Source organism: Barbus barbus, assembly GCF_936440315.1.
Source record: "Barbus barbus genome assembly, chromosome: 24".
In the NCBI taxonomy this organism is placed as follows: Eukaryota; Metazoa; Chordata; class Actinopteri; order Cypriniformes; family Cyprinidae; genus Barbus; species Barbus barbus.
Window position 1 is genome coordinate 4,956,054 of NC_136752.1, and position 19,352 is coordinate 4,975,405.

Below are 19,352 nucleotides of genomic sequence, written 5' to 3' on the forward strand. Positions count from 1 at the left end.
GACACTTTCCAATTTTACAAAGATGGTCTACTACTTAATCTTCCTACAGAACCATCTAAAGAGATCCTAAAGAACACTGAAGGTAAATATCCATGTGCCCATTCTGTTTAAACTTTAAGTAAAGATATTGTCCTATATTTAATAAAAAATAACTTGCTGTGTAATAATGACGCGGTGGGATTAGACACTAGTGAAAATGTGTCTATTTTTCATTTTCTTGTGTAATAAGACATTTAAATTGTAATATTAACTTAACTTTAATTTAAGGACAATGTTTAACTGAAAAAAAGTATCAAAAAAAATCTGAAAGTCTCTTTTTGCTTTCTCTCTCTTTTTCTTTAATGAATGTGGCACTCAAGTGACTCAAAAATTAAAACCTGAAAATTCATGTTATCTAGCATTATTTGACAATGTTCCAAGCATATTGTGCTTAAGTGAAAGCCAGACATTCTACAAAGTAGGGCTAATGTCACAAATGTGCTTACACTCTAAAAAATGCTGGGTTAAATATGGACAAACTCAGCGATTGGGTTGTTTTCAACCAACAGTTGGGTTAAATGTTTAACTCAACCTTCTGGCCAGTAACCCAACCACTGGGTCAAGAGTTTGTCTATATTTTACCCAGCGCTGGGTTGTATTTAATGCAGCATTTTTTAGAGTATACATTTTGGTATTTGAAAAGAAAAGAAGTAATGTTATGTTCCTGCCCAGATAGCAACATATTGTCGGCCCAGATCCGGCCCACATCTGGCACATGTGGAATGATGATCTAGCCCACATGTAGCGTGGAATGATGGCACTTGGGGGGACCGCTTCTGTTTGCCAGATCTGGGCCACAAGGAGGCCATAGCAATGCCACGTCAGCCAAGAGCAAAGAAATAAACCACACTGGACCTGATCTGAGCCACAAATATCCATATAGTATTTATAGAGTCCTCTCAGCTTCTCTGAGCTTGTTAACAAGCAACTGAAGAAAAAGAGAAAGAATCTCAAGAACTACAACTGACTTCAATTAACGGAAGCACCAATCACCATTATGGTGACTTCAAATGAAACACACATTAGATTTAAACCCCTGTTAATTCTCAATAAGAACTTCTGTAGACAGGGGCGGACTGGCCATCTGGCAGACCGGGTATTTTCCCGCTGGGCCGACGTACTTTTTGGGCCGGGCCTATACATCTTCTCATACCATATTTGTCTGACCGGCCCATAAAACTCTTAGCAGCCTACATTTTTGTCTGCCTAAATAGTTGACGGCGCTGTGGTCTTTAGAATTGTTTAGAATTGTTTTCCTCCAGACAGACCGGCCCATGAGACATTTAATCAGCAGCCCATTGGTTATTTTCTGACCCAATCACATCTTTAAACAACTCCCCAGTCGAGTCTGGGTGTGCGATATCAGTATATCTTCTATACTATCTAGCCCTCAATACCACGACTGAGGTGCCCTTGAGCAAGGCACCGAACCCCCAACTGCTCCCCGGGCGCCGCAGCATAAATGGCTGCCCACTGCTCCGGGTGTGTGTTCACGGTGTGTGTGTGTGTTCACTGCTGTGTGTGTGCACTATGGATGGGTTAAATGCAGAGCACGAATTCTGAGTATGGGTCACCATACTTGGCCGTATGTCACTTCACTTTCACTTTCACTTTCACTTTCTGCAATAATAGGGTAAGAGTTGTTGTAATGATGTGTGATCTGACATTATCAAGTAGGCTATATCATCACATCACACACAGAGTGCACGCACGTTGATTTATTAATGTATTAAAACTCAAAATTCCAGGCATTCTACATTGTAGACAGCAAAAATGTTTCTGTATGCTTTTTATATTTATATAATATAGTTAACTTCTATATCACACAAAGAGTACCCTTTTTCTGCAGATATCAGCATGAACACATTTAATAATCATTTCATACAAGTTCAGTAAAGCAATACGTGACTTACATTTTAGACTTATTGCTTGTTTTTGCTAAATTTTGCCAAAGAAAATATTTCCAAACAAAGATCACAGCACTGTTTTGCGTCTCTGAGCAATGGCCGGTGTACTTATTGAATGAATCCGCTTTTTGAATGAATCGATTGAATAAATGACTCACTCATTAATGGTCACTTTCTGTCACCAAAGTCTTTGCTGTCACCTACTAGCGGTTTTAATTTCACATTTCGACTTTTTTTCATGTTTTAAATTATTTCAAATATCAGTATTGGATGTTTTATGTTAAAAACACAACATTAGGCCTATTTATGCATCTATAACAGCAGTTTAAATGCATCCATGTCCCCTGTGAGATACATTAAACTGTGCAAAATACATCTAAATGGTATTTTAGATGCAGATTCCAGAAATGTTTTCTTATGTTGGAATGAGAGACACTAAGTACCGGATGATGTGCTTCTTATTCTTACCCAAAAATACAAAATGGAAGAAAGAGTTCAAACTGAACGCAATCTTGCTACTAAAGCTGTATGAATATTCTTTTATATATACATTTATTTACTTCTTTTCCATTTTGCATTTACTTGTACTTTTACTTTCAATACTTAAGTACGTTTAAGATTTTTTAAAATACTTTTCGTACTTAAGTACAATAAATATCATATACTTTAAGACTTTTACTCAAGTAATATTTTAAACGAAGACTTCAACTTCTACCAAAGTAATTTTTTGGTAAGATACCTGTACTTTTACTTGAGTATGGCTTTCGGGTACTTTATACACCACTGCAATACTTACAAATTTGACTAAGTAAATTTACAGTTTATTTAATGCTATACTATGGGAAACAGTGATCATCTGATAAACAATGTATCATGTCTCTTCCCTTTCTTCCTCAAACACACAGGCACACACAAGATGGATGTCATAACTATATAGGCCTATAGTTTTAGGATTCATCAGTGTGGATTATAGTTTTATTATATTAATAAATTACACTTTTTAGAAGTTTTTAATGTGTCAACTCTCACTCTTTCCTACCTATTATTATATGGCTTTAGTGCTTTTATGGAATAGGAGCTGGTATACATATTCAAGGGCGTGCAAAGATGGGTAGTATTTTGATCGTATGTAGTGGGTCAAAATGCCAGGGCCGATTTTTTTGTCCCAGTCTAGCCCTGTCTGTAGATCTCTAACAGAAATAAATTCAGTCTGGTTAGTAATGAGTGAAGCTGGTGATGCTGTTTGTGGAGTTGTTTAATCCTCCTCTGCTGAGATTTTCAGAGATTTAATGTCTTTTATCTTTAGCTGAAATCATCTAAGGCTGTGGCTTAAGCCAGTTGTAGTGCTTGAGTTTCTTTTTGTCTCTTTTTTCGGTCCTCTTCTTTCCTTCTTGCTTGTTAACAAGCTTAGACAAGCTGAGAGGACTCTATAAATAATATATGAATATTTGTGGCTCAGATAAGGTCCAGTGGGATTTATTTCTTCACTCTAGGCTTACATGTGGCATTGCTGTGGCCTGTTTTGGCCCAGATCTGGCAAACAGGACCGGTCCGCACAAGTGCCATCATTCCACGCTACACGTGGGCCAGATCATCAGTCCACACGATGTAGGCTGGATCTGTGCCAACAATATATTGTTATCTGGGTGGACCCTACATTATACCATTTGTATTTCACATTTCACTGAAATTGTTTGGAACAAAATTATAAACACTGTTGATAAAAATGCCTTCAAATTGACTACTATTCTCTTTCTTTTATCTGGCTGATGTCTGGGTGAATTCTTCAGTAATACTAAAGGTAAGAAGCCATTAAATCAAACAAAGGAATATTTAGAATTCAGTTAGATGTGGTTATACAAAACCACAAAGACAGAATATAAAAAATTAAAAAAAAAACTCAAAGAATGCTAAAAATCACACAAGCAAAAGTGTACAAATTATGTTCTTTTTATTTGATGTGTTGTTTACTTTGTGGTCCACAAGACTGTTGAAATGTTGAAGAAGGGTGTGTAGATGTACAAATACTGACAAATAAAATAAAACACTCAAGAAGTAGTAAAACTAATCATGTTTATAATGACTGGGTAAAAGTAAAAAAGAGAAAGTTTCCAATGAAAAGACTACTCAGGTAGTGAGTTAATAGTTACTTAGGATCTGATTGGGAGCAAGCAAGATAATAATGATGAAGTGATCGTGGTGAGGTCGGTTACATGTATGGCATAAAGGATGTTTCTCTGTGCATGCGTGAGAAATGGTGTGTCAAAATATTGGAACATAGAGAGTACAGTTGCCCAACATAAAGGTCTGTTCACACCAAGGACAATACCTAAAATAGTTTTAAGAATTTTTCTAATTCTATGAAAATGGGGAACAATAACAACAAGGAGGAACGATATCAATGAATAACCTTCAGAATTATTTGAAGCTGATGTATGATAAAAACAGTGATGGCCTATCTGAATTTAACCCTGCTTTAAAGAACTTAAAGAACATTATCGATCTTGATGTGAATGAGCCTTAAAGTCAAAGTACATTTTTGTCATTATAAATTTGTACTCGAGTAAGATGTACCAATCATTGAACCTACTTCAAAAAGTACATTTTTAAAAAAGTTACTTAAGTAATGTATCAGAGTAAACTGTAGCATGTTACTATCCGCTTCTGTTTTTAGAGTGATGTCAAAAGACAGCTTGTGAGAAGTAGGGCACCTTTATACCCAAAAGGACATTCTTTTTCCAAAGAGATATTCTTTTTTTCATGTCCTTATATCTCCTAAGAAGAAAACTTTGTGACTTCATGCCCCAGCATTCTGACAGTGAGGGGGCATTGGCCGCTGACAGGTGGCCTTTACAAGCCACTGCTAGCGTTGGCACTCTTGGCTTATGCAAGACTTCAGCTGAGAAGCTTGTTGCACAAGACGCATACCCTCCTGAAGCCCTGATTCCCAGTGATAATGAGGAACCCATCCATGCCTCGCCATCTCTGAAGGCCAGATTGATGCCAGAGGATGGGGATGAAGCAGAAGGGGAGGGAAGTGACTCTGACGATATTCTAATGGAGGACAACCAGGTAGCTGACTTTGCCACTTCAATGTTGGCTGCCATTTCCTGTTGGCACTATAGAGCCAGAGCTTTGCTTTCCATGGACTTCACAACGGTGAGGTTCTCTGCCACCAAGGGGATCTTATCATACCCCAGCCTGACCTGCAACATGACCTGCATGTCTCCCAAACCTCCCGCCATGTTGCATGTGCTCTCACAGAATGCCTCAATTCACTAACAGCTCACACAGCATAAGCAGAAGCTAGCTTTGTAGAGCATCCAGCAATGCTAGAAGAACTAAACAAATTGTAACAAACTTGTTACAGTTCAACACATAACGCATATCCTGTACTTCATTAATTTTTTCACTGTATTGCTGAATGTCACTTTGTTGACATCTAGCAACGGTTATGATCATTAATGATAACTGTTCACTCTTTTTTATTGTTTGTTTGTTTTTTTGCATTCAAATCAGTAATAATAGCTTTATTGAAAAGCAGGCATTTGGCTTGTAGTGTAAAAATAAATATATGTGGGAATAAATAATAACTGCATATAAAAAATAAATAAACACATGAATAAATACATTTAAAAATAAATGAATAAATACAAAAATGAATAAAAGTGTAAGTAAATAAGTTAAAAAGAATAAAAATAAATGTAAAATAAATACAGAAGATAATACATAAAGGGAAAAAAGTCATTTAAAAATAAATTCAGGATTAAATTTGATTACAAATGAACTATATTTGTTTTTATCAAGTCATTTATTTCTTTATTTTCCTGTTATTTAATTGTTATTAGTTATTTATTGTTAATTTCTGCACGTTTGGTCCTCCATAGTAGAGAATGTTCAGATGTTGATCTGTAATCAAAACTGATTAACTTGCTCTGTCCCTAAATTTTAATTTTTGGCTGATATCAACCTAGTACCTATTACCTTCTCCTCCAGCCTTCTGTCTCCATTCTGGTACCTGACACCCAGTGGCGCCTCCCCCATTTGTCAAAACCATGTTAATTGTTTACATAAGATATTAATGTAATTTTTTAGGCCTACATATATTATTAAACTTGGATCAAATAGTTCATTTCGAATTTCCTTTTCATACTCCATTCCCACTTTACATGCACAAGCAACTTTAATTGTACTGCATGTTTGTAGGAGGATCACATTGAATTCATTAAGCTACAAAACTCACAAGCATGTATTTTACCATTTTTTTTATTTCTCTTGTAAAAGCAATGCTTTTTGCTAATGGTCTCCCCAGTTCAATCCAGTGTTTATCTCTCTGTAACTATAAAGATAAAAGCTGTTTAATTCATTTATTTATTTTCATGATGTGCATCTTCCAAATACAATCAGTGTTATTTGTAAAGTTAAGAAGGATTTTTTTCCTCTTTCTAGAATACTGCATACTGCAACTAAACTTTTCTTAACACATTGAGGTCGAGAGCATAGCTCTCAAAAGATATGTAATGCTTAATTGTATTTAGAATTTTATTTATTGATTAGCTCTATTTTTTCAAGTAACATAATGCGCTTTTTGTGGTGACATATAACCAATAAATGATGTTGTCCAAATCAAAAATATTTAATGTGACCATACAGCAAAGGAAAAAAAAAATTGTATGGGATAGATTAAGTAGAACTAGATCCTTGAAATAATTGCAGGTTAACTTTTTATTTATGTATGTAGGTATGCATTGCAAAACTCTGGCAACCACATAAAAAAATTCCTGGAGGCTCCACTGGTAATATTATGTCTAATCAGGCATGATACGACAAGATTCTAGCGACAAACAATTTGTCTATGCACACTCAACATGTAAATGGGGTGTGATGTGACAGCCAGAACTGTTCTCTCTGTTTGCAAGCACTAAGATATTTACAGAATAACCCACTGCAACTAAGGAACGTACAGCTAAAGAGCATGTTCCTTGACTATATTATGACTAATGTGAGGCTTCACCAGAAGGCATGCTTTTCATGGCTTTCCATTTCGAATTGAGGGATTTGTCATATAATATTTACTATACATGAGTTGTAATTCAGGTTCTGTGAGATTTGTGTGTGTACGTGGCTCTCCAATGCAAAGTCACGAAAATAAGCAAACGCTAAACAAAACAGCATTGGTTAGGACAAAAAGTCTTTAAAATGGATTATATTGCATGTCGCTACATTGCGTTGTGTCTGGTTAGGACATGGTGAACACTCACTTTCCATATTATACCCCAGTTTACATAATGTTTCAAATGTACAATGACGTTTTTAATTCAAACATGTTAACTAAGATGTGCATGTAATAGCAGTTGTTCTATTCACTACATTAACATTAACCAGTAGTTCTGAACTAACGACCAAGCCCAGATGGAATCTGTGTGCATAGAATTATTCAGAAAGCTCCAGATTTTCACATCATTCACAAAGTTCTACATATTCTCCACCTTTTGTATTTATTTTTCTTTTTTTACCTAATTTTGAACATTATCACATTTGTAATAATTATGTGAAATATTTTTTAAAAATTATTTTGTCATTTTGTTGAACAAACAAACAACAAATAAATAAAAGAATACACATTTTCTTCCCAAAATCAGCATGGAAAAAGTCTTCTGATTTTATCTGGGCTTGTTAATGACTCTAACTTAATCTGGATGTCTGAATAATTGCTTTACTATTTGATACTTGTATTACCTATATAAGACTAAATATTTATTGTAAGTTAATTGTTTTTTGTCAAATATCCCTAAAAAAATATGTTTTTATGTTAGGAGGAAGAGGGTTGTAGGGACACTGAGAACAATTTTAAAGGAGAAAATGGCCCATCAGTTGAACAGGTGGAGGCATATCTAAAGGATGAAAAATATATCTCGGAGCAGGTTAGTTGTTTAATTAAAATTGTTTAATTTGTTATGTTAGCAAAATTGTATTAGTATTAGTACACCTAGGACTAAAATTCTACTTACTCATATTAAGTTGCTTTAGTTAGTATCAGGTTACCTAACCAATGTTTTGAACTTTGACATATGTTTTGTATCATGAGGTTGTTGGCTTGATCTTGATTTCCCCTTCTTACACTCTCAAGGACAAATCTCCAAACCTGGAAATGACCTCTTACTGGGGTTCCACTGAGAAATTGAAGCCAGATGTGTTTTGTGATCCAGAGTCCCAAGAGATGGACAAACAGGTCCCAGATATCCAGGATCTGGAGACTGGAGACAAAGATGATCAGAAAGGTACTAAAGAAGAGGCCTCATCTCTGTTACAGCAGGAAGACACACCTGGTGATTCTTCGGAGGAGGAGGAGGATGCAGAAGAGAAACCAGACTCCAATAGCATCCTACCATCATCTGTGCTTGATAAGGCCAGTGCCATTGCTGAACACTTTGTGTGTAACGCGCGGCGTAGTAGCGTCAGCACAGAGGAAATGCGCTCCCTCGGTTGCGTATCTCCATGTCTTCCCAGCAGGACGGGGAGCACTGTAAGTCTAGGAGATGCCCATGAGCGTCAACATCGACTTGCTAGCACCTGCTCTGAGTCTCATGGAGTTCCACTGACCCAGGAAGCCCTTCCATCAGCAGACTTTGTGATCGGTTCATCAGGGGAGGACAGTCTTTTTGACTCGGATCAAAGCATCTGCAGAAGAAGGGATTCAGTGCTTTCCAGGCAAGACCAGCTACTCATTGACAAGATTAGGAGCTACTATGAGAATGCAGAACACCAGGATGCTACATTTAGCCTAAAGCGTAGAGAGAGCCTCACTTACATTCCAAGTGGACTTGTTAGAAATTCAGTTAGTCGTTTTAACAGCATTCCTAAAGATAAAGGCCTTGCCTTAGAGAAGACCACTAGTACATCTGGACCTGTTACAGCTCATAGCTCAGAATCTCTTTTGGTTACATCAGCTCTGTCTGAGACCAATGCAAATCCAGCTACCCTGGAACAATCTGTTATCGGTGCTTCCACAGATTTCTCTAGGCATGACAGAAACGGAGACCTGTTTGATTCTGATGTAGATGGTTCCATTAAACCTCAGTCTATAGATGGGAGTCATGAGGAAGAGGTTTTCCGTCCCTCCTCTGAGATGATCAAAGTCTGGCAGGATATGGAAAAAGAGGTCACTAGATGTCAAGGGGACCTCAAAGCACTGAGGCCCAGAGAAATTCCTTATTTTACAGGGACCAGTCCCAGCCTCTCCAGGAAGGATCCAAACCAGAGAAGAAAGACAGAGATGAAAGGCAGCGATGGACTGATTATGTTTGAAGATTCAAATCTAAGCACTATCAGAGAGGAGTCCTTTATACCATTAGGTTTTAAGGAGAAGGAAAACCGTGCAGCCAATGAGAATGATGCCATCGGACCCAGACACTGGGAGGATGAAGGTAGACCCCTTAGAGCTCTAGCCCCCCGAGTTATCCAGTTGAGAGCAGAAACTGAAGATGAGAGAGACACAGGAGCTCAGTCAGCAGAAGATGCAGATTCATCCCAAAACAAAGTTTTCCATCTGGCAAGGAAATACAGTCAACGCATAAAATGCACACAACTAGTGTTGAGACAGAGGAGTCAGGAGTCAGGAGATACATGGTTTGCCAAGAGGAACCTGCTTTCGGTGGTGGAAGAAAAGCCAGAGAAAGAGGCCAAAGGTAAGATGGATACTATTTGAATATTATCATATTTTTACCCCCCCCCCCCCCCCCAAAAAATAGTTAAATAGAATGAAACAACATTTTCAACTACTTCCATAACGCAACATATTTCAACATTTATTGATTGGATTGAGACAAGTTAGTGTTCCTTGCCTCAATGGAGCTAACTACAATATAAGTAACTGGGACATGGCTGATAAAACTTTAAGCTCTTCTTGTGTCAGTTTTGATATAAGTTAGTTGTAGAAATTCTGTTCCCTATCGATACTCCACTCGTACAGAGTCTTGTTAAAGACGCTATGGGGAAAAGCCTTTTTTCTCCTGAACTGAAGCCTTATTCAATCACGCAGTTAAACTGCACGGCTATTGGTTCGTGCAGTGTGTGTAAAACGAACCAATGGGTCGGCAGCGGAGCTGCACGAGCCTATGGCGACGAAGCCCGCCAGATCCCACCAGAATGGGCGGGGCTATCTGGCTATATAAGTGGTCATTTCGCCATAGGATCCTCAGATTTCTTTTCCTTCAGCGACGACGACTTTGTCTTCACTGATCCCAGGAGCATGCTCGCCGTTGACACGCCTCGCAGCTGGACCAGCGACCTCAAATCTGCTCGGCTGAGTTACCGCCTTTTCCTTGCGGCCCAGCATCGCAGCAGTTCTGGTCCCGTTCGATGCCGCCATCCGGTGAGTGCTATAAAAGAGCATATTTCTCGGCGTTGTTGCAAATGCCGCAACAGCGAGTGTGGTGCAGAATGAGCAGTGAGCACGCGCCGCCTGTCTGGGTCTCGCCCACGCAGTGACTGCGCGCTTACTGAGACGGAATGCTCGTTCGAGTATGAGTCTCGCTCTTCCCGCTCGCTGTCCGCCTCTGTGGAGGCAGCTCCGCTCTCCCATTTCTCCTCTCTCAGCAAAGCTCGGAGAATGAAACATCAGAGCCACAGAGCTTCCTGCAGCGCTCTGATCCGCCGGTGTTCACACGTGAGAATCAGAGCTCCTCATTCATTGAGCGGCTCTATATACTCGAAGACAGGAACAGCGAGCTCGCGAGGCTGAGCAATCAGGTTTGAGTGATTTTTCGCGCCGGCATAGCCCCGTGTGTTTCACTCTACATACAGCGCTTTGATCTGCCAGCACGTGTGGATTAGCGCCTCTCATTACATTGAGTGGCTCAATCCTTCTGCGCGCATTGTAAAATGCATTTCACTCTTTGATCTCGGCTCGCCTTCTTCAGTGAAGACTGCCCCTCCCCTCGTTCGCTACGAGCGGATCTGAGAGGATGCGCGCGACACTTTTGATCTGCCGGTGTGTTTACACAATGGTAATTAATACCCCTCTTCTAAAGAGTGGTTGATCCTTTTAGGCAGATTCCTGTGACCTGTGATTCCACAGGTCATCAGGCAGATCAGGGAACAAGGACACAAGGTCTTATTGGTGGCTCCTCTATGGGAAAACCAACCTTGGTTGTCGGAGCTGACTCAGCTGCTGACTGCAGCCCCCTGGCCCGTACCCCTGAGACGACACCACCTCTCTCAGGCGAACGGTACAATATGGCACCCCCGGTCCGAACTGTGGGCCCTTTACCTTTGGCCGCTCAACGGGAGCCTACCAGCCTCCCAGAGCGAGTGCTAAACACCATTTCTGAGGCTTGAGCCCCGTCTACGAGACGCCTCTATGCCCTTAAGTGGGCGGTTTTCTCCGCATGGTGCCTGGACTGTGGTGAAAACCCTTCTACCTCTGAGTTAGCGGTGATTCTGTCATTCCTGCAGGAGCTGCTGGATAAAGGACGTTCTCCCTCTACACTCAAGGTGTTCGTAGCAGCTATAGCGGCCTTTCACACCCCTATAACGGGCAAATCAGTGGGCAGAGACAATACAATTGTCCGCTTTCTGAGGGGAGCTAAGAGGCTGAATCCGCCTCGGCCCCTTACCGTCCCTACATGGGACCTACCCACTATACTGAGGGCCCTGAAAGGTCCTCCTTTCGAGCCGCTACAGTCTACGAACCTTCGGTCACTGTCGCTGAAGACTGCTCTGCTATTAGCACTAGTATCGGTTAAGTGAGTAGGGGACCTACAGGCGCTGTCTATTAGCCCTGCCTGCCTGAAATTTGGGCCCAACGACTCCAAGGTTGTCCTGAAACCAAGGCATGGATACGTACCTAAGGTACTTTCGATTCCATTCAGAGCCCAGGTCATTACACTCTCCGTGCTTCCTGCCTCTGTGGCATACGGAAGAGCTCTTTGTTAGCTTCGGTAACCGCGCCAAAGGGCTTCCGGTCACGAAGCAAAGACTCTCTAAGTGGATAGTGGATGCTGTTAAGCTGGCGTACTCTTCCTTGGGCCTACAATGCCCCATTGGAGTAAGAGCCCATTTGACTAGAGGCATCGCCTCGTCATGGGCTTGGTCTAGCGGTGTGTCCATTACAGAGATTTGTGCGGCAGCCGACTGGGCCTCGCCGTCCCCATTTGCTAGGTTTTATAACCTGGATGTACCGGCCTTACAGGCCAGGGTCCTCTCTGATTAGATGAGCGTAGAGTATACGCTGTGGGACTACTCCTGACAGAGAATCCTTGACCGCGAGGCGCTCAAGCTCTCTGGTGGGTTCCTTGCATACTTCGGTCCTAGTAGTACCTAGTATGTAAGAGTTTCATGGAACAATCACTCAGGCCGAGTATGACCTCGATGAGTTTAGCTCGCTTTAGCCTGGAGTACACTGTTGCACTTCGCTAGGAGCCTTTACATGCTTATGGAAGTGCATTGGGCAGTCGTTCCTCTACCTTGGCACGGCGTGATTGAATTGTGTTGCCATAGCGTCTTTAACAAGACGCAGTACGAGTGGAGTATCGATAGGGAATGTACTCGGTTACTATCGTAACCTCGGTTCCCTGAGATACGGAACGAGTACTGCGTACTTTGCCGTGCCAGGTAGCTGCACGACTCAGTCGTCACTTCAGTCGAAGTAACCTGAGGATCCTATGGCGAAACGGCCGCTTATATAGCCAGATAGCCCCGCCCATTCTGGCAGGATCTGGTGGGCTTCGTCGCCATAGGCTCATGCAGCTCCGTTGCCGACCCATTTTACACACACTGCACGAACCAATAGCCGTGCAGTTTCACTGCGTGATTGAATAAGGCTTCAGTTCAGGAGAAAAAAGGCTTTTTCCCATAGCGTCTTTAACAAGACACAGTACTCGTTCCGTATCTCAGGGAACCGAGGTTACGAAAGTAACAGAGTACGTTTTGTGAGATTACATTTTTAATATTTTGTATATTCAAGTATAAAATTTAGTGCTGTCAAATGGTTAATCGCATCCAAAATAAAAGTTGTGTTTACATAATGTATACAAATATGATTAAAAGATGAATATGAGACAAAACTACAGAATGTCACATTTTATTATTGGGTGATTCAATACATATGGCGCTTTTCCACTGCGTGGTATGACTTGGCTCGGTTCAGAACGGCACGTCACGGCTCAGTTCAGCTCGGTTTGCGTTTCCACTGCAGTTTAGTACCGCTTTTAGAGTGGGCGGGATTATTCACGTGTCATTATAGTTGCGCCACCTCTACTGCCGTGACTCCTGAAAAACGTTCTAATTCCGCTTCGCTCCATCAAGCTCTCATTGGATCCGCTCCTCAGCTATCAAAGAGAGAGACGTCTGTACTTTCTCAACAGACACGAAACAGCCATTTTTGGGTGTTAAAAAAGGTGCGCCCATTCAGATCAGTTGCGGTCGATCCTTTGCTGGCTGTGCTGATTTAAATCTAGCGGGTCTGTTTGTCTCGTGCCGCAAGTTCAATGACACAGGCAGAGACGATTCTCTCTGGCCAATCAGTGATCAGCAGAGTTTACACGTCACGTTTTGGTAAATGTACGGCTCGCTTGGAACCTCGGCCGAGGTGGTACTAAAAAAAGTACCAGGTACTGTACCCAGTGAAAAACCCCCCAAAAGTATGCCGTTCTGAACTGTACCGTGCCGTACTATGCTGTGGAAAAGCGCCAATAGATGTTTTACCAGCTAAGAAGTTCAGCACTTTTAGAGTTTCATCCCCCCTATCTGATGTGAGCATAAGTATTGGAACAGTTGAACATAAGGCAGATATAAAAGATTAAAAGCTATTATTTAGTTGCAGATCCCTTGCGCACAATCACAGCAGTGAGTCTGTGACCCATAGACATCACCAGACTCTTGGTCTCATCCTTTGAAATACTTTTCCCAGCCTTTAATTCAGCCAATTCCAATTGTTGCTTGTTTTGGGGAGTTTCTGCCTTTACTCTCCTCTTCAGCTGGTTAAATTCATGTTCAATCGGATTTAAATCTGGAGATTGACTTGGGCAGTCTAAGACTTTGCATTTCTTTGCCCTTATAAATTCCTTGACTGAACTGGCAAGGGTGTTTTGGGTCATTGTCCTAATGCAATATGAAGCACTTCCCAAATGAATCTGGTGGCATTTTCTTGAATATTGGTTGGCAAGATGGTTTTGTACCCTTCCAAATTCATTCTGCTACTGTCATCATACATTAAGTCATCAGTAAATTTGAGAGGGCCTGTTCCAGAGACAGCCATGCATGCCCACTCCATGACATCACCTCCTCCATGCTTTACAGATGAGGCTGTATGCTTCGGATCATTTGCAGTTCCCTTTTTTTCTCCACATTTTTGCTTTCCCATCACTTAGATAAAGACTTAGATCTTTGTCTCATCGGTCCATACACACAGTTCCAAAACTCTTCTGGCTCACCTTTGTGCTTTTTTGCAAACTCTAATCTTGCCTTTCTACATTGAACAAAATTATAAACGCAACACTTTTGTTTTTGCCCCCATTTTTCATGAGCTGAACTCAAAGATCTAAGACTTTTTCTATGTACACAAAAGGCCTATTTCTCTCAAATATTGTTCACTAATCTGTCTAAAGCTGTTAGTGAGCACTTCTCCTTTGCCGAGATAATCCATCCACCTCACAGGTGTGGCATATCAAGATTCTGATTAGACAGCATGATTATTGCACAGGTGTGCCTTAGGCTGGCCACAATAAAAGGCCACTCTAAAATGTGCAGTTTTATCACACAGCACAATGCCACAGATGTCGCAAGTTTTGAGGGAGCGTGCAATTGGCATGCTGACTGCAGGAATGTCCGCCAGACCTGTTGCCCATGAATTTAATGTTAATTTCTCTACCATAAGCCGTCTCCAAAGGTGTTTCAGAGAATTTGGCAGTACATCCAACCGGCCTCACAACTGCAGACCGCGTGTAACCACACCAGCCCAGGATCTCCACATCCAGCATCTTCACCTCCAAGATCGTCCAGCCACCCAGACAGCTGCTGCAACAATCGGTTTGCATAACCAAATAATTTCTGCACAAACTGTCAGAAACCGTCTCAGGGAAGCTCATCTGCATGCTCGTCGTCCTCATCGGGGTCTCGACCTGACTGCAGTTTGTCGTCGTAACCAACTTGAGTGGGCAAATGCTCACATTCGGTGGCTTCTGGCACTTTGGAGAGGTGTTCTCTTCACGGATGAATCCCGGTTTTCACTGTACAGGGCAGATGGCAGACAGCGTGTATGGCATCATGTGGGTGAGCGGTTTGCTGATATGAACGTTGTGGATCGAGTGGCCCATGGTGGCGGTGGGGTTATGGTATGGTCAGGCGTATGTTATGGACAACGAACACAGGTGCATTTTATTGATGGCATTTTGAATGCACAGAGATACCGTGACGAGATACTGAGGCCCATTTATGTGCCATTCATCCACGACCATCACCTCATGTTGCAGCATGATAATGCACGGCCCCATGTTGCAAGATCTGTACACAATTCCTGGAAGCTGAAAACATCCCAGTTCTTGCATGGCCAGCATACTCACCAGACATGTCACCCATTGAACATGTTTGGGATGCTCTGGATCGACGGCGTTTTCCAGTTCCAGCCAATATCCAGGAACTTCGCAGAGCCATTGAAGAGGAGTGGACAACCTGATCAACTCTATGCGAAGGAGATGTGTTGCACTGTGTGAGGAAAATGGTGGTCACACCAGATACGGACTGGTTTTCGGACCCCCCAATTTTAGAGTGGCCTTGTATTGTGGCCAGCCTAAGGCACACCTTAATCTACTTGTATTGTGGCCACACCTAAGGCACACCTCACACGTGTGGCATATCAAGATGCTAATCTAATCAGCATCTTGATATGCCACACGTGTGAGGTGGATGGATTATCTCGGCAAAGGAGAAGTGCTCACTAACACAGATTTAAACAGATTTGTGAACAATATTTGAGAGAAATAGGCCTTTTGTGTACATAGAAAAGTCTTAGATATTTGAGTTCAGCTCATGAAAAATGGGGACAAAAACAAGTGTTGCGTTTGTAATTTTGTTCAGTGTATTTTTGGTGCTGGTCAGAGGTTTGTATCTTGCTGTGTAGCATCTGTATTTCTGTGTCAAAGTCTCGTGAGGACAGTAGATTGTCAGAGCGAAGACGCTTAGTGTTGCTTTCTGGAAGTTGTTGGTGATTTTACAGACACGTCTTTTAGGGTTCATTTTCACAGCTTTTATGATCTGTCTGTGATCAACTACTGTTGTTTTCTCAGCCGATCAGGTTGTTGTTGGTTGCTGGTGTCGCTGGTGGTTTCCAAACTCTTGATTTCTCCATGCCCTTTGTTTTTGCTATAGCTCTAATTGACTTCCTCTTTTCGTTTAGCATCCAAATTGCTTGCTTTTCTCTCAAGTCAGCGCCCTCATCTTCATCCTGGTTTGTGTGTGTCATCATCAAATGCAAGATTCAGAATACAGAAGTAATGGATATAACTGATACGACACATTCTCTGCTTTTGATATCTGAAGAATTAATGCAACAGCACACAGCTGATCACTTATAAAGACCTGTGAGGCAACTGTTCCAATACTTATGCTCACATTAGATAAGGGGATGAAACTCTAAAAGTGCTAAACTTCTTAGCTGGTAAAACATCTATGTGTTGAATAACCCAATAATAAAACGTGACATTCTGTAGTTTTGTCTCATATTCATCTTTTAATAATAATAATAATAATTCATTACATTTATATAGCCCTTTTCTGCTTTTTCTAAGCACTCAAAGCGCTCTACATTGTGAGGGGTGGTGTCTCCTCGTATCTAATCATATTTGTAAATGTCTTGACTCCACAGCCAACAGAGCAATTTCGACTTTACTGTTTCAATATTTTTGGAGGGCACTGTACAAGTAAATATTTTCAAAATATATACTGTATGTGTGTATTTATTTATTTATATATATATATATATATATATATATATACATAATAAATAAACACAGTACGAATACATACTGTATATTATGTAAACAAAAACTTTTATTTTGGATGCAATTAATTGTGATTAATCGTTTGACAGCACTAATGAAATTATCTTATGTTTCGCTGCTCCACTTACATTTGCCATTTTGTGATTAACAGTTAAAGCAGACTTGATGCTCTCCATGGCTCCATATGATCAGCCTGATTACGATGGAGACCAGAAGGCCCAGGTTATGACTCCCAGCCCAGACCACACTTCTAATTCTGTCAGTAGCCCAAAGGTCTCGTCCCCACACCTGTCCCGTTCCAGGAGTCCTCTTAGTCCACCACCTGAGAGCTTCAACTGGCCAGACGTCCGTGAACTTTGCTCAAAATATGCACACCACGGTAGCTCATCTGCTCAGCCACCAATAGGCCAAAGTCGTTCTGTGGAAGAAAGGATGTTTGAAGGCAGTTCTAGAAGACGTTCTAGCTGCTCTTCTAGCCACTTAGTCACCTCTAATGGCTCCACAGACTCTTCAGTATACAAGTTTTATCCAGGAAGAGATACGGGAGAATTACTTACTCTGACCCAGCGTGCAGGTTCTCTGGACCAAAAATTGGGTAGTTTGTACTTGAGTGATCTGCAGAGTATTCAGAGTAAAACTGCCAGCAGTGGCTTCTATATCTCCGCTCAAGCTACCCTTCCAAATGAGAAGAATATAATTGTGGTTGAGAAAGTACCCGAGGTTACACCACCAGCAGAGATGGACCAGTCAACACAAGAGTGCAAAAAACAGGAAATAACAAGAGATGTAACAGATGACAGCTACGTCCTAATTCGTTCGCCAACATCTCGTGAGAAGATCTCAATCATGGCTGTCATTGACCGCTGTCGGGCATATCAGGAGTCAGAGGAATACCGTTTGAGGGAAGATGGAGGATCTAAGGCAGAACAGTTACCTAAGGTTGACAGGTGCAAAAAAACTGAGAAAGCTTCATCCTATAGTGAACACTTAGACAGTGCTGTTAAAAATGCACTGGATTCTGGGAAAAAGGCTGATTCTAATCAACACAGTGTTGTCAAGAATCTCAGAGAAAAATTCCAAAACATAAGATAAAAATCGTTGGCTGTGAAATACTTGCTTCTTTAATTTCTCTCTTCTTTTATGTCTTCACCACTGAAGACAAATATGTAAAGTATGGTCAGCATATATCATGCTGTAGCCAAATAAATCATTTTGGCGAATTTAAACCTCAAAACTAATATTCTTTACATTTTGCATGCTATTTTGGACACTGTATGATCATGTGGCCTGCTGATATTGAGAATTTTAATGGTCTAAATGTCAGGGAGAATGTGTAAATATTGTTGTACAGTTTTTGTTGTGCATTCATTATTTCTGTTATATCATTGACATATTTGATATAGTAGATATACATGTATGTATTTGGTAGTCATTTTACATAAATGACATTCTTGTTTATAATTGAAATACCTTACCAAAATGTAAATAATGTCATATTTGAGTTAAGAGTTTCATTAGCAAAAGATAATGTCTAGTCTATACTGCAAAACAAGCCCTGGCAGAGTAGCATAATTCATCTAGACTCTTAATTGTAACAGATCATTTGAAAATGTTTTTTTTTTCTTTCTTTTAGTAAATGGCATGCATGGAACAAACTTTTTTTTTTTTCTTTGTACCTAAACCTAGTCTTTGACTGCTGGATTTAGGCATAGATCCCTTTTGTCCAGGAGACTAGATCCAAATGTTTAAAAATATGATTTTAATTATTTTTTTTAAAGCTTACACCAATAATGTTACTTAAGCTTATTTTAAGATTTGTTGTGATCTTGACAACAAATCAGATTTTCAGGTTTTGGGGAATGTCACAATTACAAGACAAATATTAACCCTACATGTTTTAGCATCTGAAACTGGTGGTTTAGCAGCCTGTGATAACAGATCTCTCTCTGTCTCTCTCTGTTATTTATTAAGATTCTATACATTTCCATATCTGTCTGACTTATTACAAATGCATCAATGAATACTTGTGAAACTGAAAATTCACTCCATAATAAAACCAAAGAAAATTCAACTTGCAGACTTGCACATATATTTTTTTATGTCCCATGTAAATGACTCTGGTCTTTAGGCCTCAAAATCAAAGAGTTGTTTTATAATTCAAATCTTATATAGTCAAACTAACAATATTTATCACTCATTTTAATACCATGTATCTGTCATCCTCTTGTTAGAATAAAGAATAGAATAAAGTTTAATGCAGAACTGTTTTATTAACTGAGTTTGGGTATCAGACAAGACTTGAATAACATTTGTATACCAGACAAAACCGATGTATTCTGATGGGATCTGGTAAATGTTTGTGAAGAACTTTAGTTTGAAACTATTTAATTAAAATACATCCTATTAT

The 19,352-nt window shown here is 40.5% G+C and overlaps 1 protein-coding gene across 1 annotated transcript in view; it reads left to right on the top strand.

Moving 5' to 3' along the window:
- Positions 1-19,021, top strand: part of LOC306844122 (pleckstrin homology domain-containing family G member 3-like) — a 65,143-nt gene extending 46,122 nt beyond the window's left edge. The window contains exons 14-19 of the mRNA XM_079376043.1: positions 50-82; positions 3,737-3,747; positions 4,755-5,105; positions 7,763-7,870; positions 8,077-9,634; positions 17,097-19,021. Coding sequence (XP_079232169.1) covers positions 50-82; positions 3,737-3,747; positions 4,755-5,105; positions 7,763-7,870; positions 8,077-9,634; positions 17,097-18,037 — 3,002 coding nt within the window. The 3' untranslated portion in view covers positions 18,038-19,021. The remainder of the gene's footprint in view (positions 1-49; positions 83-3,736; positions 3,748-4,754; positions 5,106-7,762; positions 7,871-8,076; positions 9,635-17,096) is intronic.
- The last annotated feature ends 331 nt before the right edge of the window (positions 19,022-19,352 follow it).